This window comes from Oreochromis aureus, linkage group 12, assembly GCF_013358895.1.
Source record: "Oreochromis aureus strain Israel breed Guangdong linkage group 12, ZZ_aureus, whole genome shotgun sequence".
NCBI classification, from domain to species: domain Eukaryota; kingdom Metazoa; phylum Chordata; class Actinopteri; order Cichliformes; family Cichlidae; genus Oreochromis; species Oreochromis aureus.
This window is the reverse complement of record NC_052953.1, coordinates 33520814-33543512: the sequence shown is the minus strand read 5'-3', so window position 1 is coordinate 33543512 and position 22699 is coordinate 33520814. Positions and strand designations below refer to the sequence as shown.

Here is a 22699-nt window from a genome sequence, read left to right as displayed (position 1 = left end):
GATGACAAGTGGAATTGAGAAAAGAGACTGCTAGCCTCAGGCGCTTCAGGCTGCTATAGGAATCTGGGGCCTGAGCTGCAGGCTACTTAAGGAGCAGGTAATCTGCTCCTTCCCTGCACTTTGCATTAAATGTGTGATCAGGCTCAGTGCTGTTGGCTGATGGGCCAAGAGCTCTCTCAGGGCCAGTAAAGAGTCGGACTGCTGTTGACATAACTGAAAAACTGACTGAGCTAACAGACATAGGGCAGAGGGTTGTGCAATGAGATAGCACCCGGCCTGATAAGCAGACAAAATCAGAATACCTCACCCCTCCTTACCCGGGCGGATGCTGAAGCAGTAATTGGGAAGTCTGGAGTAGATGTCAGCACCCAGAAAGAGCATTCACTGTGAAGGTGTTCCAACAGACAGAATCTGCTTTTAATTCTGATAAGCTGCTGTAATGGCAGAGGAGCTTACATAACACATCACTTATGAAAAAGTCAGAAAAGTTTCCAGCAGGTGGAGGCGGGAGAAGACATAAATAAAGTTGAAGTATCATTTTGGAGGCTGTTAAGACAATTATGGGTGTATGAACATGGCATTGCAAGCAAACAGGCAGTTGTTCTGGGTAAATCACATGCCATTTAAAAGCATGCTTTTATCTAGCAGCAGCACAGCAAGTAGCATGGCTGCTCTCTGTGGGAAACACACCCCTAACTACTATGGTGTTGGTGGCATGCTGTATCCAGCGGGCTGCTCAGCAACATGAGTCAACTTTCAGTCCTTTGAACAGAAAAGTAATGAGCAATTTCGGGCCTGCACAGAATAAAAGGAGTGAGACAGTGAGACAGAAAAAATAGTAGATGTGGTGTGTAGATATGACTTTGACTTTTATTAGCTGGTAAGAATTTGGACGGTATTATTCATGGAATATGAAATGTCTCGTACATTTCTGCCTTATTACACCTTCAATCACATCTTTGTAATTTCAGCTTCAATTTCTACTGGTTCTAATAAGTTAACTGCTGAAATCCAGAAAAAAATAGTTTGCAAACAATATTCCAAGTTATCCAAGCGCATTTCAGTGCAATCATCCACTGCAGTTAGCCATCTATTGTACATGTATATATAGGGCTGCACAAATAATCCAGTTTTAATCTTGATCGTGTATTTTGGCTTTCCACAACTAAACGAACATGATGGAGCGATATTAAAAACACCAACTGCCAACCGAAGGCAGAGCAAAAGCAAAACAAGTGTCCCCTAAATCAGGATCTGACTGCGTGCCTGCTTGGCCCAATAATTGCTGTTCCCTGCACATTGCCATTTGAAGTTTCCTGGACTTGTCTGGATGAGTAAGACTGTATTAAAATACAGATATACAACAAAATTCCAATGTCTGGCATTGCAGACGACAAAGAGCGTATCCTTTGGTATCCTTAACTTGGAAATACTCTGGATTTAGGGCAAGTGATGTTAAATAAGAACAAATCAGAATGCAGTATACAGTAACAGTATAGTGTGTATTGTCTTCATACTAGACAGCATGAAGTTGGTAAAAAGAACACCACAGTACCACAAGCTAACCTCTTTATCTCGTACAAACTATTTTCAAGCAACGTTTGAATAACTTAAGTTTGTTTTGCAGGACGTTTCACAATATGAAAATGCATAATTTATCGAAACACATCATATACAGATCTTATATGTGATTAAAAATGAACTCATTACATGTAACTGTCAAATGTGTAGTTTAACAAGCGTCACTGAGCAATTAAATAATTCTCTTCTTCCCCTCTTGTCCTGTCTTTTTCACGGCAGCTGCACCTTTAGCTAGCTACACACTGTGCAACAAACTTCACACAGTTTGTGTTTGCTGATGTTTGTTGAGCTGATACAAATTTTGTATTTGAAATTACCTCATAGTTAAAAAAACAACCATTACCTCCTTTATGCTCGCTCCTCTTCTGTAGTGCTAAGTGCTAAAGTACCGAGGCTACAACTTGCAATGTTAAAGTGGGCTGGAACGAGTGCCAGTGATACCACTGAACATAAAGTAACAAGCCTGTATTCAAAATAAGGATAAGGAGTATAAGGAAGAGATATTTGTGTAAAATAAAGTAAGGATTAAATGTAAGACATGTAAGTGTAAAGAGATAAATACTCGAGTAAAGTACAGAGTACAGTAACATAAAGTAATGAAGTACTTAAGTAGTTACTTCTAATCTCTGGCACTGATTCTTATTGTGAATTGTTAACTCACCGTAAAAGCGTTCAGACTCTAAAGTGTTCAACACTGTAACTGTTTGGCCTGTGGAAGAAATCTCCACCAAGTTATTAGAGCTCATCCTCAGGGGACCACACACAGTTGCATCACAAATATAAGCCGGCTTGACAAAAACTGTACATAGGGAGATGTTTTACTGCAGAAGTAAAAAAAACAAACTGACTGAAGTTCCATCCATCTGTGTTTCAAGAGCGCAACTGGCATTTGTCTTACGATATCTGAATTAGCAGGTCCACCACTGGCACCTTGTGCTTTTCACTGATGAGAGCAGGTTCACCCTGAGCACATGTGACAGATGTGAAAGGATCTAGAAATGCCATAGAGAATGTTATGCTGCCGCTAACATGATTCAGTGATGTAAGTGATGGCCTGGAGAGCCATATCCAAGAAGGGACACACAGACCTCTACAGGCTAGGCAACGGCACCCTGAATGCCATTAAGTTTAGAGATGAGATCCTTGGACCCACTGCCAGACCCAAAACTGGTGGAGTGGGTCCTGGCTTCCTCCTGGTGCATGACTGTCAAGCCTCATATGGTGAGAGTAAGCAAGCAGTTCCTGGAAGGCAAAGGAATAGATACCTTTGACTGCCCCCCTTCCCCCCCATGTTTACCTGACCAGGTTTGCACCTTAGACTGTCCAGGAGCTCAGTGAAGCAATGATTCAGATCTGGGAGGAGATCCCCCAGGGACACTATCAGTCATGCTCTGATGTTGTTAGGCATGCAAACATACGAGGCCATACAAACTACTGAGTACTATTTTAAATGCAGTGCTGCAAAGAAATCTCAGCAAAATGAACTAGCCTGTCACATCATTTTTTGTCTTTGATTTTTGTGTGTCTTTGAATTCAGTCCTCTGTAGGTTGATCATTTTCATTTTCATCAAGCGATGAGGCATCCTTTCATCCGTACACTGTAAAATATAACTTGTTGTTTCAACTTAAAAATATGAGGTAAAGGGCTGCCTTAAAATTTTAAGTTAAGTCAAGAAATAGAGTTTGTTCTTATAACACAACCAATTGTTATCTTAATGAAAAATCACATGTTGTCTAAACTTTCATCTTAGTTTAGTTGACTGAGATTTATTAGTCAGTTCAACTCCTTTAATTGTCATCTTTACTTGGGAAAACCCTTTCAGCTAAATTAAAATAATCTATTGTTTAAACTCTTGTCCTAGTTCAGTTGACTTGGGTTTTTTAGTTAATTCAAATACTTTAGTAGTTCTTTTAACTTAGGAATCTATTTTAGCTTAACTAACATAATCTGTTAGCTAAGTTGATTTAAGTTTATTAATTAACTGAGCTCCTTAAGGTAGCTGAGTGAACTTGTAAATCAGTTTCATTTTAATTATCAGAGTTGATTGACTGGATGTAAAGAAAAATGTGTATTAAACATCTTAAGTTTTGTTTTGTTTTTTTAGCTTTCTAACATCCATTTCAGCAAAACTACCTGTTAGGTTTATCTTAGATCTCAGGTTTAAATATCTACATTCCTTTAAATTAATTTTCTGTTGTTTACAGAAAAAAAATAAAACCCCACAGATTCCATTAAAGTCTATCTGATCATTTCATACAGAAAGTTTGTTTTAAGAACATGACAAGACAATTACTCATGAGCACCCAACATTCACCATTTATTGTGCCATCTTAGTCATCTGAGAAACAGAAAAATCAGTGACGTAGCTCATCAGGCTCACAATCCATCAAAACTCAAAGGCTGCTCCCTGTGAAACAATAAATTTGAACTTGGTCTTGAGCCCAGTTTAGGTGAAGATGAAATTCTGACCAATACTCTAGGAGCAGTAGTGATTCTTGTGAAGTAACAACATAAAGTCTGCATTAATGTAATGTATCAACTAGAGATGGCACGATACCACTTTTTTATGTCCGATACCGATACCGATATCATAAATTTGGATATCTGCCGATACCGATATTAATCCGATATAGTGTGTTTTTAATCAATAAAACTGTTTTTTAATATCTTGCTGCATTTTGTATAAGTTCATACTCAAGTTTAAATAAACAACAACACTAAAGCTATTCTGTTATACCTGTATGTAAAAAATACACTGCACCCAAAATATTTCATAGTTCATCAATATTGATCAATCTAATAAACTTAAACCTGCTCCATCCTCCCTATTCTGGTATTTTAAAGAGTACTTAGCAGAAATATTAAGCAACCTAACTAATAGGGTTGCAAACTCCCAGCAAAAGAAAATAGGGAACCACCGCCCACTCTCCATCTCATGATGCTTAATCGACATAATCAACTTTAATTTGATGCAGTGTGAAAAAAAATGCACAGAAATAAATTATTTTTCAAGAATAATTAAATAGATTCAACATCTTTCTACTACAGAATTGCAGAATTGACAGATGGTATCTTCCCAAAGGAAAAAGTACTATAGCTTACTAGGGTATATTAGACTTAACAGTTACTATATACAGTAATGGACTTCTATACATTTTACATCAGATTAAAACTTTGGGTGTAAGATTCAGACAATTATTTATTAAAAGCTAGACATTTTAAATGAGAATAAGAAAGAAAAGTATGTCTTTGTGCCCCCTTTTCCCTGTTAATGCCCTATCGGCCCCCCTGGCTAAACTTTGCTAGATCCGCCCCTGCACAGTTACCAGCCGTCAGCTACGTAGAAAAAGATCCTGGTGTAGAAAGTAATATTAAATAAATTCTAACGACAGCTTATCAAGCTTAAACGCGCTGCTGTTGTTCAGCTGCTGTTTTCCTCCTTGTGGTGCAAAGTGGGCCAAAAACAAAGAAGAGAGACGGACTCGCGACAGAAAAGCCGATCAGCTGATCATTAAGGAGTTTCATGAAGTAGCAGCAGGAGAGGGAGAGAGAAGAGGCAGTCGCTCCATATATCGGTGGTTAAGCTTAACGTAGGTACGCTTTACAAACATTCAGAGATGAACTTACACACTTGCTTTACTTCTCTCTGGGATAACTTCCTCTGAGATGAAATGCTGGTTTGGTAGCGAGGCTACAAATAAACACAGCCGCTCTATCACGTGATGCATGCTGCTCCAACGTGCTACGGTTATGAGCCGAGTTGCGCCATGTCGCAAGTTTTGTGAGGTGCTTTTTTGATATTTAATGGATCGGATTATATTTTTTATTTCTCGCCGATATCCGATCCAGTAATTTACGTCAGTATCGGACCGATACCGATACCTAATATCGGATCGGTCCATCTCTAGTATCAACGGGACACTTGCTATTTTAGAAAAGTTATTCTTTACATTTACAAAATTTTTAAACTTCATTGTGCTCAGTCACACCTGTTAGCATAAAACTTGAAATATTAAAATAGTACAAAACCTTTGATAAGTGACAGTAAAGATCAGTTTATAACAACTAAGACATCAAACTCTTGTATTTGTCTTCGTTTACAATTGCAACAAATTCCACAGAACCAATATCTCTGAAAATGACTGCATGCTTCTGAAACATTTGATAATATGGATATTTCAGAAACATTAGTTTGAGTCTGCTCAATTGCAAAACAAAGGAAAAACTACTGACTTGCATGAGATAAGCATCTGCAGAGTCCAGCATTATATTGTTGTTCACATAAGTTTCTTAAACCATGAACAAATGAGTAATTGTCTAATCTGGAATGTAAAGTGTAGTCATTTAGTGACATACAAAAGTGAGAATGAGAACTTGCAAGAATAAAAAAAAACAAACAGTAAAATAAAACTGTCCTTAACACTAAGGATCATACAATTACAGTTCTGCATGGCTTTCTGCAAGAGTCTGTTTCTTAGACCATGCACTAGTGAGATGCACTGCCTTCCACCAATGTTCATTAGGATGTTCTGAATGACTTCAAAGATGTCCTTAAGTTCCTTTGGATAGTCTATGTTGAGGGCAAAAGAAGGCCCATCAGCATGGAAATGGCACTTGAGACATCCCTCAGATTAGACAGGATTACTGCCGCCTCAAGGACAACCAACACATCGATGATGTCTTCTTCTTTCACCATCGCAATGCCAACTTTCATCCTCTTAGAAAACGTGTCTTCAATACCTGTCGGCTATAAAAGGGTTCAAAGACAAAAAAAAAAAAAAAATTACACAATTACAATTACACAACATTCTTTGTGCTTAACAATTCATGTCTTTCCAAAGAAGAGCCATACTGATGCTTTGGATGATGGTGATTGGCTTTGGGTAACACTTATTAGTTGTTAAAGTTTTTTCAGAATGAGATATGCACCCCCATGTTACAAATCCATTTCTTGCTTTAAACAAAGACCATGTTCATAAATAACTGAGCATGTCTTCAATTGCAGAATTCAAACAAAATTTTCAATTTAAATGGTAAATGGCCTGTATTTGTATAGCGCTTTACTAGTCCCCTAAGGACTCCAAAGTGCTTTACACATTCAGTCATTCACACACATGGGTGGATGACTGAATCGTGACTCAAGAGTTGACAGTTCGTCTTATAATTGGAAGGTTGCCGGTTCGAGCCCTGGCTCCGACAGTTTCAGTCGTTGTGTCCTTGGGCAAGACACTTCACCTGTTGCCTACTGGTGGTGGTCAGAGGGCCGGTGGTGCCAGTGTCCGGCAGCCTCGCCTCTGTCAGTGCGCCCCAGGGTGGCTGTGGCTACAATGTAGCTTGCCATCACCAGTGTGTGAATTTAAATCTACTTATGCTAAATATTGGCTGTGCTCTAAACCAAATCTGGCTGAGAATACATGAAATGTGCAAACTGCAGCTACACTACAGGATCAGATTATGGCTCCATAGACAATGCTTCTTTAATCAGTTTATTGATTAAAGTTTATTTTTTCCCCTATATTAACAGCATGAAAAAAGAGCATATAGACATGGCTGAACAGGTTGCATAATTGGCACTGAATATCAACATCCACCTTTACCCAGCTGCCCAATGACTCTCGGCCAGTAACCTTTAATTGCTTACCCAGTCTACACAGTCTCTTTTCCAGGGTCCAGGACATTTCACCAAAGTATTGCCCCCACAGCTGTAGCAGCCACTGCAGCCCCTTAAATATCCTAATATCTCTGCCATTACAATATACAATGTGAGAAATCAAACGTAAAGCTGAAGTGAACAGTACAGCAGCGAAATGTCAAAGACCCTGGTGAAGACATGAATAAACACAAGACACTAATAATATCAATGCTAGCTTGCCAGTTAGTTTCTCTGAAACCCAGACCAAATCCAGTGTCAAAGATCTTGTAATAATACATTTGGTGAGGAAAAAGTACACATGTACTTTTTAATTTAAAATCCACTGTGGTGCTGTCATTATTAAATTTACTAAAAGAAACAATGCTAACCTTCACAGTCTTGAAAGTGTGTGAGGGATCTTCCTTTAGAAAATGAGGTCCTCTGTCCTCTTCCTTTGTGTAGGGCTCTGGTCAAAGAAGTCAAAAGAAAACAAAAACACTTTTTAAACAGTGTTTATGAAGCATGTAGACAGCTCCAAATTCACAGCTTTTTGATGCATAATTCCATCAATATATGATTATCATTGGAGATTTTGAATCAGGCTTATCAGGACATTCAAGTAGAATATGATATCCAACCTACCACCAATATACATAGATTCTGTAAAAGTTACCACACTAAATGTCCAGTTGTGAAATATGATGACAGACTTTACTTATCAGCTTTCTTTCAATGAGTTCATCAGTTGAACTGGATAACCTAAAACTTAAACAAAGGATTAGATTTCGCAGTTGAACACTTACATCATCTCCGAAGCATCTTATGAGCCTAGTTAGCCTTTCTATGCCGCTCTTGATTTTGTACAGCTCCACGAACCTCTCCATAATGGTCAAGCACAGCAAAAGGAACCCTTTCAGGTCAACAGATGTAAGACAGGCAAATTCTGCTTCAACCTGAGCAATAGAAGAAGAGGGGTGGAGAGTACAGGCAGAATTAAAAAAGATTCTTTGAGACCCAAATTTAAGCAAACAGTCATCTGAGGCCCATTAGAGAAAACACAAACACACAAAAGCAAACAAACAAAAGATGCACTTTGCCGTTCAGCAAACAAGGAAGTTCAGAGAACAATAAGCTCTGTCTTGAAATCTTTTAAAGTAGAATGATTGTGAAAATGACTTATGTGATGTAAAACTTTAGTAAACGTGCGATTAAAAAGAACACTGAGTAAAAGGACAAGTAACAATTTCCTTATTCCTCAGATGTTTACCTTGATGAGCAATACTGTTTTAGTCCAACTGCCTCATTAAAGTTACACAACAGGCTTTTTACATTAAAGCCAGCAAGTCCATTACATACTCCCTTTTAGATCTGAAATACTGTGCAGATTCTGTGTATATGTAGTGGACAGCAATTTACCCCAAAGAGCGCAAAGTTTGCAAGTCCACCTCATTTAAATGACAAAGTCAAATGTGATCATCTAGACCTGTGAAAATAAATTAATGACAAACTTGCAGTTATGGATGTTATTACAACCACAAGAACCTAAACAGTCTGCTCCATTGCTTTTGTTAATGAATCATTTGTTGGTAACACGTCTGAATATTTAGTTTATGCCACCTGCATGTGATCATCAATAGTGCCATATTACTTCTTAAGAAGTACCCTGACACTACAATCTTTATATCATTTGTTCTACAGAGCTATTAAATTACAATATAATCTGAGGTGTTTCCAGTATGACAAAATGCACAAATTGTAACTTACCATTTGACTCCACTGACAAAAATAAATCCCCAGCATCAAGTTTGGCTTCACAGACCTAAAATAAGTAAAATAAAAATATATGTTATAATTATATTGTTTTCGCCATTTATTCATGTTTGCTAATTTTCTGACATATAAACAATGTTAGTTTTGTTACAATACAGAGAATTCAATTTAATTAAAAGGTAAATTATGCAAAAAAAAACAAACTTCTGCAGTATACCATGCCAAAAATCAGTGTCTCTGATGCCAATTATTTTATCACTACAGCTCGTTTAGTATGGAAACTCACACAATCTAGTCATACTGATCACAAGAGTTCAAAAATAAGTCAAAATAGTGAGCTGTTGTTAAGCATAAAGCATTTCAGGGTAACAAATAACTGCACAATAGAATTAAAGCAAAAATAAGCACACTGGAGGACTATCTGATAAAAACTAATATAATGCTGGTTTGTAGACCATATTTTGTCTCAGTCCTCAGTGCACTCTTGCAGCTTAGCATGCAGCAGTTAATAACAACTTAAGTGATTACATAGGGATAAACAGATGACAACAAGCATCCGAGTCCTGCCAAAAAGTTCTTTTTGAACCCAGCCAGTTATTGGAAATATTGCCAAAATGAACTTCCACCAAAATACAACAGCCTGTGAACTTGAAAGAAATTTACAAGTACAGAGACAATATGAAATAAGCTTTATTAATTAGCTGAGTTAGCTTGCTAATATCGCAACAGGGTGAGTGCACAACCTTAAAGCTAGCGGCACAATACTTGTGATTTGCTCAGCGCCACATTAAACCCATAAAAAAGGCCATGTGTCAGTTTATTAGGTCAAGTTTGGTCATGACACACAAGCTGGACCTTGTCGGCTAAAGTTACATTAGCTAAAGCAAACATTTCGGTAAAAGAGAAAAACACACATCATGCCATAAATTCAAAACATGTTCCAACTTTTGTAGCTCTCTTTCCTTATAGTTATAACCAATGTTACTCACCTTGAAAGCATATTCCAAAGAAGACGATTAGAAAACGTCCAAGTAAAGTGAGCATGTCGTTAACCGCCAATTCCCCATGATGCACCTCGGTAGCAGTCACGTGAGGCAGTTTTGAATCCTGCTGTGCTCAACTTACCCGCATTGTCAAGTTCACATAAGTTTCTGATTTAGCTGGACATGAGTTTTCAAGTTAGCTTTTTTTGGTGTAATTGGGACGTTTTTAACTTGTAATTCTATGTTATAACAACAACTTCAGTCATCTATCGTCAAACTGATATAGAATAATATGTTGAAATAACAAACAGCTAGAATTACATTTTACAGTGTAGCATATTACCCAGTATAGACAGATATATTGGTTTTTTTCCTTTGAGATCATGAGAATGTGTTTTCTAAGAGTTTCTTTAATTTTTTGACAAGTGTGTATTTATGTTATACAACTTTATACTTCTGCTCCACAATATTTTGGATGCAAATATTACACTTGGTGCCCTGCACCATTTAGTTTAAAGCTATAGTCAGTTCTTCTTTTGCAGATAATAAAATCTAAGTCTACAAGTGTATTGTAGATTTATGCTACCCAGTAGTAAGTAATTGAATTCAATCTTTCAATCATCTCCAGCTGCAATATTAATGAATCGATCAAACAATTTAAGGTATTAATTTCTGAAACAGTGCGTATGTATTACCATACCAGGACCTTTACAGTAAGTTTTTGCTGTTTGTTGCTCCTTCCCTGTCTCTACCTTCCAGTCTGTCTTCAGCTGTCAGTATCTAAAAAATTAAAGATAACACAATTAAAACGGAAGCATCTGCGCCTCGCATATGTTAGATTACAGGTTTGTGAACCACTGGCTCAGATGATTATGCAAAAAGACTCATAGCTCAAAAATCATTGGCATCATTCTGCCTGTTTAAATCTTAAAATGCAAAATCTGCATTGGAAAAAAATATCAGAATTATGCAAATGTTGTAAGACTAACAATGTTCAGTCATATTTTCAGTGGAAGTGGAATCAGAATAAATACAAATGGCTAATAAATACAAAAGTTATTTCTGCAGGACAAAGATTTTCACTCCTGTGTGTGCACAATATATGAATGTCACATTCAAATCAGCCTTTATTAAGCTGCAAAAGTAAACGTTTGGACTAAATCCTGTAATATAAAACTAATATATGTTCTTTATCGAAAGGGAGCTTCAGGTACTGTAGTTGCTTTAAATGGGTGCAAACAAGTTTTCTCCAAATATATTTGTTGAAGCTGACCTTGCCGGCTTGTTTACACACTCATCCAACCAAATCTGACAGCTCGTCATGTCGGAAGTGTAGCACTGTTTGTGTTTGATATCACTTTTATGGACAGCTAATTTCCCACAGCAATGCTTAGAAGGAAAGGACCGTGAACTTTGTGAAAGTTCTGCCACTATTGCTTAATTCGGCAAATAATTATGTAGCACATAAACATTATTCTTGACAGGAAGTCTCAGCAGGTTGCCGGATGAATGCTAAAAGAAATTTTAAATAAGATCAAACCATACAGAACACAAAGAGGAACCAGTCACTCAATGCCAGGCGCCAACTTTTAATCTCAGTGTGAACTCTGCTTTCTGGGAGCAGCACACTGAAGGGGGGTCATCAGACAAACAGGCATAAAAGCACCAAGCCTCGCTGTCAAACATGTTTATGACCCTGTGAAAAAAAGCAGCAGTCAAAGTAGAGCTCGACGAAATGTGGTTGCATCTTGTTCCCCTGGCACTCCACTGCAAGGCTCATATTCACAAACATTCTGAGAAAAAATATATTTTCAAGGAGTTTCAGTGTGATTTAGGAAAAGTGTCAGAACAGCTGTTAGCACGCAGAGGACTGAAAGTTTTAGCTTTGTGAGGCGATGTTGTTGAGACATCTTCGCTGGGCTAATTCTTTCAATAGGTGTGATTGGCAGATTTTATAAAAATTGTCGAGCGAATGATTGATAGTGAAATATAAAGACTTAATCATAAAAGTGACTCTGTTTAGAAATAGTGTGTATGTACATGTGCATGTTGGTTTTGCTTAAGTTTAAGTGACATTGTCATAAATTTATCAAGGTTAAAGTTGAAAAAGTTGATGTCTGAATCACTTAACACACTTTAAAAATGCATACAAATGGTTGCGTAATAATTTGATGGTCCAAAAAATCTGAATTAAGAGCTAACATTCTCTGTGAATAGATTTCATCTTTAGGAATGATTCATTGATTATTATTGCTTAGTGTTTGTATGGGCTTGCTCGAGGTTATCTATCAGATCTTTTTTCCCAATCCTGTGTCTGTCTATCAATTCAATTCATATAGCCCCAAATCACAGCAACAGTTACCTCAAGGCGCTTGATATTGTAAGGTCAAGACCCTACAATACAAAAAAACTGAGAAAACCCCAACAGTCATACAACCCCCATAAGCAAGCGCTTTGGTGACAGTGGGAATGAAAAACTTCCTTTTAACCGGAAGAAACCTCTGGCAGAGCCAGGGTCAGGGATGGGCAGCCATCTGCCGTGACCAGTTGGGGGGCAGGAGGAGTTTCAGATTGAGTTTTTGTTCACTGTGTCATTTCTTTTAATGCTATAAAAATAATTCTTAATATTATACAATGTATATTGTTAGAAAAGTATAATATATATATATTATATTATATAATGTATAATATGATCTGATAAAACAGAATCTTTAATTATTGCTCCTGACCATATGATTCCAGAAATTAGGCAGCATATCAGCTTCTTACACCCTTATTTTAAAATCGAGCCTTAGAAACCTCGGTGTCATATTTGACAGCTCGATGTCGCTTGAGCAACATTCCAAACAGCTGGTCCAGAACTGTTTTTATCATTTAAGAAATATTTCAAAACTCAGACTAATGGTGTCAAAGCCTGAACTTGAGATGATTATTCATGCTTTTATTTCTTCACGTTTAGACTACTGTAATGGTCTTTTTACTTGTTTTAACAAATCAGCTTTAAATCGTCTTCAGACTGTGCAGAATGCTGCAGCACGACTCTTAACAGGCACCAAGAGAAGATCTCATATCACTCCGGTTTTGGCCTTCCTTCACTGGTTGCCTGTAAATTTTAGGTTTAATTTTAAAATTTTAGTTTTAACTTTTAGGGCCTTACATGGTCAAGCTCCCCAGTACATCTCTGACCTGCTGAAACCGCATTCCTCTTCCCGAGCTCAAAGGTCATCAGGTCAGAGACTGGTGGTGGCTCCACGCACTCGATTTAAAACTCGTGGCAGTGGCACCAAGGTTGTGGAATTCTCTCCCACTGGTTTTACACTGTACAGACTCCACTGATTTTTTTAAAAAGCAGCTGAAGACATTTTTATATAGGCAAGCTTTTAATTAATTTGTTGTTTTTATGTTGTATTTTACTGTTTTACATTGTTATTTGTTGTTTTTCCATCCTTTTATTTTTCATTTTCTTTGTTGTAAAGCACTTTGTGATTTTTATTTGCGAAAAGCGCTATATAAATAAATTTTACTTACTTACTTACTAATATACATAGTGAGGTGCCCATAAATACCCCAAATCTTAGCTTTATGTTGAGGGGTTTGCACTGGGTTTTCTGACCAGATTTTTTTCTGACTGCTGTTCAAGTCTTTGGATTTGCAAGTTTCTCCTGTTTGTGACACACACATTACCAGCCCAATGCCTAGTAGTTAGTAGTGCATTCTTTTTGTTGTGTTAATGTATTCATCAGGGTGCTGGTGAAGCACTTAGGAGTGTGGCTAGTGTTAAACAGGGATAGTTCATGTCACCTTTTAAATTAAAATCTATTCTTTTGATATAGATTTTCTATTCTATTTCTGTAATAGGTGAAAGTTTTATATAAAGCTAGATAGAAAAAATCCAATCAAGTTATCTACAAAGTACTGGTACAAACAAAGGAAACCCTCTACTTTAGTACAAAAATAGATGCCAGTTGTGTAAATAAACTGTCAGTTTCTTGAATCATGAAGTGCTGAGTCAATCTGTTGCTGTGTTGTGGATTTCTAGCTGTAGTCGCTAGTGAATGGCTTCCTTCCTTCACTGTAATCCATTATAGTGGAAGAAATGTCAAACTGTGATGTATTACAAGCGTTATATCAGAAAATGATGGTGAAAAATACAAATCTAAGACACAAGTTGTAGTAAATTAATGGTGCTAACAAAACATTAGGCATTCCTCTACGCTGTAGTGGTGTTTCATACACTAAAGCTGCTGCTTTAGTGTGTGCCTCATTCAAAGGAAGAAGTCTTAACAAACCAAGCTTCTCATATCTCTGACCTGATGACTGATTAAAGAGCTTTGTTGAGGTGTTCCTCTCCTGTGTCATGATCTGCCTGCCCTCTTTCTCAAAAGCTCAACCAGAGTTGCTGCTGCCGCCACCGTCCACTGGCAGGACCTGTTTGTTGTAAGCCACTTTTAATGAGCGAACTCAAAGTCACCGGCAAATAGCAGTGACTTTTTCACCTGTGCTCGAACTAATTCCAGGAGCCTGGCTGTGTGGCAATAACTTGAACTCAGGGAGCAAGGGTTCAGCATTTTCACTCATGGCCATTCAAACTTGGAAGTACCTGCCTGGAGGCATGTTTTGTTTGCAGTCCACCTCTTTTCATAAGCTCATTAATTTGTTGGTTCGCTTGCAGCAGCAGAAGCACAAGTGCAAAGAGAGATGTTATGCACATATGATGGCTCTACTAAATAGAATGTGTTAAATATGGAAAGTCATAAAGAGCACAGCAAGGAGTCTTAACAATGCTTTTAAATATAATGGAAAGCAGTGGATAGCAGTGAAGCTGCCCCATCTTTTTTTTTTATCATAAATATGAAGCTTCAAAAAATATAGGTAAAGAAGTGAATGGAGCATTTCACCTTGCCACCAGCTGTTTTTCAGTCTTGCAAAAAGGCATTTTGTTGCACAGATTGCTTCAAAGACAGCTGTGCAAGCAGCTCGTGGCTGCAGTAAATGCATTTATGACGCACAGCGAGTCCAGGCATCAAAAGGCACAATTACACGAGAGCCGAGGCATCCATTCTGCTGACGTGTCTTCTCGTGTGAACCCAGGCGGTGTCTGTTGTCTGCAGTACTGTAACTTATTTCAAAGTATCACCTAATAAGATTTGCATTTACTCTCTGTGTGTTTTTAGTGTCCAAACACTGGACAGCTGTGAAATCCTCCTGGGCCCAGAGGTAACATACGGACCTCCTGGCCTGGATCTCTTCTGCCCGGTGGCCATGACCATCGCCCACTGTGCAGAGGTGGACGCCGAGAACTGGAACATCCAGCTCAAGAGGAGAACCCAGGACAGCAAATGGGAGGTGAGAGCTGCAGGGAGAATGTCCTTCAAGCACAGTACAGTGCATTGCAATGTCACCTGGGCCATAGGCGACGTGCAGAGAGCCATTCCACTTCCTATTAATCGTATTTTGCTTAAAACAGCTGCAGTCTACAAAAAGTAGCAGGCCTTCGAGAGATAGTCCTCAGTGAAAAAAAGTGAATGGCCTAAACAACTATTTACACCATTAAATATTGTATTGATTTTACAGCATAGCTGAAATGAATACCAGTGTCCAGTCACCATTTTGTTACCATTCTGCTGACTGGTTCCTGTGTTGTGCTTTTGTGCTCTACTTGAGCATTCAGAGTACTTTATGCTATGCTTTTTATACTTGCATACTTTCTGTGTAACATTCACACACATTCACACTCTGATGAACAATTCAGACACCAACTCGGGTTCAGAATCTTGCCCAAGGATACTTACCGGAGCCAGGGATAGAACCAACAATTTTCCAATTAGTAGATAATCTCCTTGTTTGTGTAGTACACTTCATTGATGACACCATTTACATTTGATAAACAGGTATTAAAAGGGTAGCCAAATCACAACAGAAACTTCCAGGAGTTTGTATAAGATGCATCTCGCTGTTGGTGGTTGAAGGTGATGCTATCAGGAGCTAGCTGAATGGGTCATTCTAAAGAGTATTAGAGTAGTACTGTAGGGTGCCACATGTTCCTAAGTGTTCAACTTGCAATTATATTTATATTTTTCAGATCTGTTCAGATCATTTCTTGAAGTATGCTTAGAGACAAACAAAACAGAATGAATATATAAAAAACTACAGTATTATTCAATTAAAAGTAAACAGTGTCCAGAAAGTGAGCTGCCTTGGCGGAGGTTGGCTTCTTGTTATTTAATGTAATCAGCAATAAAAGGCAGTGCAAACCCTGCTACAGTAGAGCATGAATGATAGTGAAGCAGAGATGTGTTGATCTAGCAGATAAACCAAAGAAAACACACATTATGTAGTCTATCTACTGTTGACCTTAAGCATTGGGGACTGAAATCAGAGTGCCCTAAATACCAGTGGCTCATTCTTTTACGTGAATTAGTAGGAGAATAGGACCAGATTCCACCCACTGATCACCTTTCTCACTTCTCGTAAGCTACAGCAGTAATGGCCAAGTAGAAACTGGCACCATCATGCTTGTCTGAGATGATCCATCTCACATGCATTTCACCACTCTGCTGTTTCCACTGAACAGGGGCAATTTTTTGCCAGAGCAGCTCATATCTATGGAGCATGAAAGACACTTGCAGATGGAAATAAATGGCTATATTTATTTTCAGCTGGATATGCTGGAAGAGATTCATGGTTCCACACACCTGTTTAACAAAGATAAAAGCATACAATAAGCAAAAACACAAAGTGTGTTCCACTTCAGACACACTGCCAATTAGAACCACACTGCAGCTGTAATCGGTATACAGGATAAAGGAATTACACAAACAGTGTGCCCACCATACTGCTCTGTTGTTTACATGGTTAAATATAATTCATTTATCCATGCAACTTCACTTCCAACAGATGCATGTAGACACCTGGTGAAAAAATGTCTTCAGTGCTGAGGTGACAGGAGGAAATTCCTGTTCCTTGAGTTCTGGTTCATCCCTTACAGAAGCCATCTGCTTTTTAACGAGCTAATACAACCAATGCATAAATCTCAGCCGCACAACAGCCTGCGGATCCCAGAATGAAGCAAATGCAGAAATAACAAAAATTGCAGGCCACTTGAGGCTGTGAGGGAGTCATTACTGATATACTCCAGTGTCAAAATGCATAACTACATGCATAACAGCTGGATAAAAAAATATATAATTAATGCTTTATTTACCAAGATTCATACTTGGTAAATAGACTTACTTTGTAATTTTGGATATAAAAGGAAAGCCCTCCTTCAGTCCTTTCAGGAAGCGTTTGATTTTCCCTCTATAGCAAAATGGGCATAACTAAGGTAAATAAAGGGTTAAGACATGATACAAAAATGGGGTTTGGCCTCTATTGCTGCTTTAGCACTTTTAAACAGCTATTATGAGTTAATGTTTTTTAATGGCATAACCATTGAGGGTTTGCATTATTATTGGCATATTCCTCCTCTGCCTCAGTTTTTCGAGTTGCAAAAAAACATTTCTTATCTTTCTTTGTTGTGTTGGCGCCTTTTAGGACAGAGACAAGGTACAGCCTGGACAGGTCGCCAGTCTGTCGCAGGGCTAACACATAGAGACAGACAACCATTCGCACTCACATTCACACCTATGGGCAATTTAGAGTTTCCAATTAACCTATCCCCACTAACTGCATGTCTTTGGAATGTGGGAGGAAGCCGGAGCACCCGGAGAGAACCCATGTAAACATGGGGAGAATATACAAACTCCAGACAGAAAGACCCCGGCCTGATGGTGGAATTGAACTCAGGACCTTGTTGCTGTGAGGCAACAGTGCTAAGGGCCACCATGCTGCCCCTTTCAGGAGGATTTCAAAAACAATTAGTCTTTCTGTGTAGTTCATTGCAGTAATAACCGTCTTAGAAGAATGCACTCAAAGCATTTCTGCGCTATGTTATTTGTGAATTTAGAAACAGGTATCTGTTGTACTCATGTACTTTATCTGGATGTGGTCACTTCTCACGCTGAAAAAACAATAAGATGGCAGCAGCTATCACAAACCAGCGGGCAACATTACAGTGGCTACGTCTGTTTTTTATATAAAGTCTCTCAACATTCTGTAAGCCTAATTTGCTTTCAACCTTAAAGCTGAAGGAAAAAGCCGGTTGTAAATTAACAGTGAATTGGTTGATACACAGGTATTGCTTGTAGTGACCAGTTTTACCAACTACGTTGTTCAAGTTATCTCTGCAGAGCCTTTCTAAGCACTCTATGTAAGCAGGTGTTTTCAGGGGCAGGGTAAAAAAACAAGGAATATTCTTGCCTGCTTGCTGATACAGAGCACTGTTCATCAGTTCACCAAAAATCACACCTCTCCTTCCACTACCACCATACCCAGGCAATACCTGTTTTGTTGCAAGCCCCTTTTAACAACCACCTCTCCGGCAGATCACAACTCTTTCACTTGCACTGGAACTAATTCCAGCAAGTCCGGCTGTGTAGCAGTAACCTGAACTAAAGGAGCAAGAGTCTCCCAACACCCAGCACTCACAGGCAGTCAAACTTCATTCATCAGGTGGACAGAAACAAAATAGAGAAAATAAATAAATAAAAACACCTGCTCACAGTTTTTCTAGTGTGTAGATTGTTCTCTCTTGCCTCAACATTTGCATTCTGGCTTATAGTCTGAAGTCCTTGGAGCGGTAAAACTATAAAAATGTCAAAAGAACGGACCGCAGCATTAACTGCATTACACTATCAGCTTAAACATAGAAGTATGGTTATACGGTGTGTTTTTAGTATGCATGCAACTTCATTGGAGTATATTGAGCAGTAAATTAAACTCACTGTTAACATCAGGATTGTTTGATAGTAAAATTTCCCCTTGGTTTATAATTCGGGACAATACCTGCAGTCAGTCTAATAAAAGGATGTTAAAGTCATGTCCCGTAACATTAGATGCCAGGGTTTGTTGACTCTCGTCCTCCTTCTGACAGCTGACCTTTACATGTGTGCTTTGTGTGGCAAAAGGTAGAGTTACCGTGACATGTGACTTGTGAATAATGTGTTAGCCATAAAAGAATGTTGGGACTTTCGTGGGGAAGCCAATTGATCCGGGCTTATGCTCTCTGTGGGTCCAGAGGGTGACATAAGGCCACGCTGTGGTAACACTGCCAGTACGGCAGGAGGAAAATAAAGAAACAATTACAGCATGTAATGGGCTGGAAGAGGCATGGCTGCTGTCAGCGAGTGGGAAGACTTTGGGGGTGGGGGGTGTGTAGGTATCGATTAGTGGATCAGGAAAAGACATGGCAGAGGGAATTCAGACGTGAGGCAATCAGGAGGAGAATCATGGAGATTATTTCTGTGCTGACCATCACTCTCCATTTACATCCGCCAACACACCAGCCGCTCCGGGCACAACCAAGCATCTCAGCTCTTACAATGTGTTTTATGTTTCTTGCTAGCAGCTTTAGTCTGATGCTTTGCAACAAGGAACCAAGTACAGTGTTGCTTTCATCGGCATGTTAGCATCTGCAGAGGTAGATAAGAAAACATGCATGTTTGACTAGGCCCCACTATGTATTTGTGACCTCAAGTCACAGACACAGTTTTGTTCCCTTATTTGCTCAACTTCAATTCGCACCATGATCATTTCACAAGCATTTAACTAGCACTGCGTCTTGACTCAGCTTCTGTCATTTGGTGGAATTGCTGTCATTGTCTTTATTGGGCGCATTTAGCTCCAGTGGCCTCATGGGAGCAGGAATTCGATGCACCCACACTGTTAATGTGCCATATCATAAATCCAGTTCCAGCAGTTGTAGCACACCAGTCTGTTTCTATAACTCACTGAGCACTCAACCTCCATAGAAAAACATGCCCCCTTAACAACACTGCTGCATTGTTCCAATGAAAAGCAGAGACCAGTGGTTTATGTTAGCTGAACATTTTACATCATTCCAGTGCAGCAAGCAAAATTGCTGCTCAGTAACTATCTGACTGTTTTTGGAAGATCACCTTTCACATGACTTATATGCTGTCTGTAATAATGACACAGCAGACCTGTCCACACATGCATGCTTTTAGAATAGAATAGAATAGAATAGAATAGAATAGAATAGAATAGAATAGAATAGAATAATCCTTTAATTGTCCCACAAGGGGAAATTTGGTTGTCAGCATCTTTATTAACACTTCTCATACAGTTGCTGCTACAAACTCAACTGCTGCAGCTCGACCCAGTGCCAGCTGCACACATCACCAACAACACCACCGAAATCCAGGACCTAGCACACTTTTAACCCGCTGTGATTGCGGATGCCCTGCAGGTGCGTTCGCCTCCCCTGCAGCGGCACCACTGACCACGTCCTGCCACACTGTCTTTACCTAGTAATTTGTACAGGATCTGGCTTAACAGTACCTGGTAGTGGTAAAGGTGCATTAGGCCTCAGTCATGTAGTTAGCCAGTTACCGCTCCCCTGGAAACCTTTGATCAGTAGTGGAATGTGTATTTCCCAACCAGTTCGGGAGTATTTGCTAGACGTCTCTGGCTGTCACTTGGTAAAAGTGGTCTAAAAGAGGGTGCTGTAAACACCACAAACCAGCAAAAACAGAGGAAAAATATAAACAATTACTTCCTTTGATTTAATGGCTATGACCATCCCTAATGATCATTGTGACCTTAAGTCTAACATGAAGAAAAAACCCCAGAATGACCTACAGTTCCACAATGCAGTCATGTTACTAGCAGTGGAGTTTAAAGTCGATCAGATGAACTGTTGCAAAGAAATGTGAGGAACACACACAGACACACACACACACATAAAAAGACTCCTTCTTTTAATATTAAACGCTTTTTCGTTCCAACAGTGTCAGCGTTTTCTTTCTTTTCTCCTTCCCCTCCAGTGAAGGAGATTGTTTTCACTGGTCTGGATGACATCCCGAGAGCTTAATCTCAAACCCCATAGGAATAAAAAGCCCCAGTTGCTGTTGTCACTTTGCATTATTTGCTAGTGAATTTGAACAGCAAGCAACAAGATGATAACAAGACATGTGGGGAAGGAAGGGTGGCATGCAGGGGGGGGGGGGGGGGTGTTGTAGTCAAGAGAATATTCAGTCAGGCAGTAATGTAAATGTAAAGCTGATGTAAAGTTTTTTGTGAAACCCGAGCACGGGTCAGAATAATGAAGAGCGCAGGTTTGCCCCCCGGCTGTTGTGGTGGTTGTCGGCACTTAAAAGAGCTTGTTATTTAGGCTGGATTTGTCAGCTCTCTACACTGTCTGCTTTTGTCCTGAATAATGTTTTTCTGAGCCGCTATGAAGAATATTCAAGCACAGCAGCCTACATATGCAAACCTCAAACTTCATCTAAACAATTTCAACAATAGCTTCTTTCTGACAGTGAAGTGTGCACATTGGGCTGTGCAAATGGAAAGGAATGTAAATGTACTCATAAATGTTTTATATATTTACATTTCGTTAAACATAAACTCAGTCTGCATCACATAAACTAAAGTAACAGTGGGGCTGGAGCCTATCCCGGCATCATTCAGCGCAAGGTGGGGTATACATGGACAGGTAGACAGAATCAGAGGGCAAACATAAAATAGACTGACTCCAAAAATGAGTCTGTCTCCAGTGTAACCATATTCTGGACAGGGATGTCTCTTTCTTACATAGAATAAAACCAAGGCTCTGCTGATAGCACTGCTAAGGTTAGCCAAACTAATCTGACACTGCACGTGTGTACGCAGACCAAAAGTATTGTTCATTTCATCAAGATTTTAAACATGATTTGATTAACAGTTAATGCTGGTGAAACATATCATTGCATCCCTTTTACAGTACATGTATATTACATGTTGTAATATGTGGAAGGCTTTAGACAAATACTTTGGTCTCAGGATCATGGTTTGGTTTCCAGTATTCAACAGTAGCTCTGCATTTGTAACCGAATGTTATTTTGGAGTCTGTAATAATAATCCATGGAGTCTCTGTAAGTGTGTCTGCTTGTGTGTACAGTATGTGTCACTTTTTTAGTTTTCTTGCAGACCGTTTATACAGTCTACTTCAAATGTGGTTTGGGGTTTTGATGGGGACCAGAGACAGACTCCACTGAGTAACTGAGATTATCTTGTGCCTCTGGGTTAGGGTTTTGTTCGAGGTGTAGGCTAGGTTGTCTTTGTTAGTAGGCAGCATTGTCATACCAACAATAGTCAAGAAAACTGACAGATGCCCCAGTGATGTCACAGAATGAGAGTCAGAAAAATGTAGATTGTGAAAAATTTTAAATGAAATCATAGAAAAAGATAAAACCTGTCTGTATATGATTTCATTTGTGATCAAAACACATGCTGTTAGAAAGAGGAGATTCACATGGTACTGGCAACCACGTGAATTGTGAATCCCACTGAAACTCACTAATCCCACTGCTACTGGCAACCATGAACATGCTTGTCAAAGTATGGGATTAGTTTGACTGTTGTATGGACATGTGCCGTGCATCTGAAGAGGGGGGAAATTGGGCACTTGTTTTGTATGGAAAACTTTAGCTTCAGCCATGTATTGTAAAATTTACTGCAAGCTGCTGTGTCCATTACTTTAAAAAATAATCTTTTAAAATTGGGTCACTCTTACTGATGTACCCTGTATATTGAGGAGAAGAGATTTAAAATAAGTGCACAACCTGATTTGCAAACCTTTTTACAACATGCAATTTACTCTTAATTGCTTTAGTTATGCCAAACAAAACCATT

General features: G+C 38.9%; 1 protein-coding gene across 1 annotated transcript in view; it reads left to right on the top strand.

Moving 5' to 3' along the window:
- Window positions 1-22699, top strand: part of unc5db (unc-5 netrin receptor Db) — a 274738-nt gene that overhangs the window by 210216 nt on the left and 41823 nt on the right. The window contains exon 12 of the mRNA XM_039620435.1: window positions 15142-15313. Coding sequence (XP_039476369.1) covers window positions 15142-15313 — 172 coding nt within the window. The remainder of the gene's footprint in view (window positions 1-15141; window positions 15314-22699) is intronic.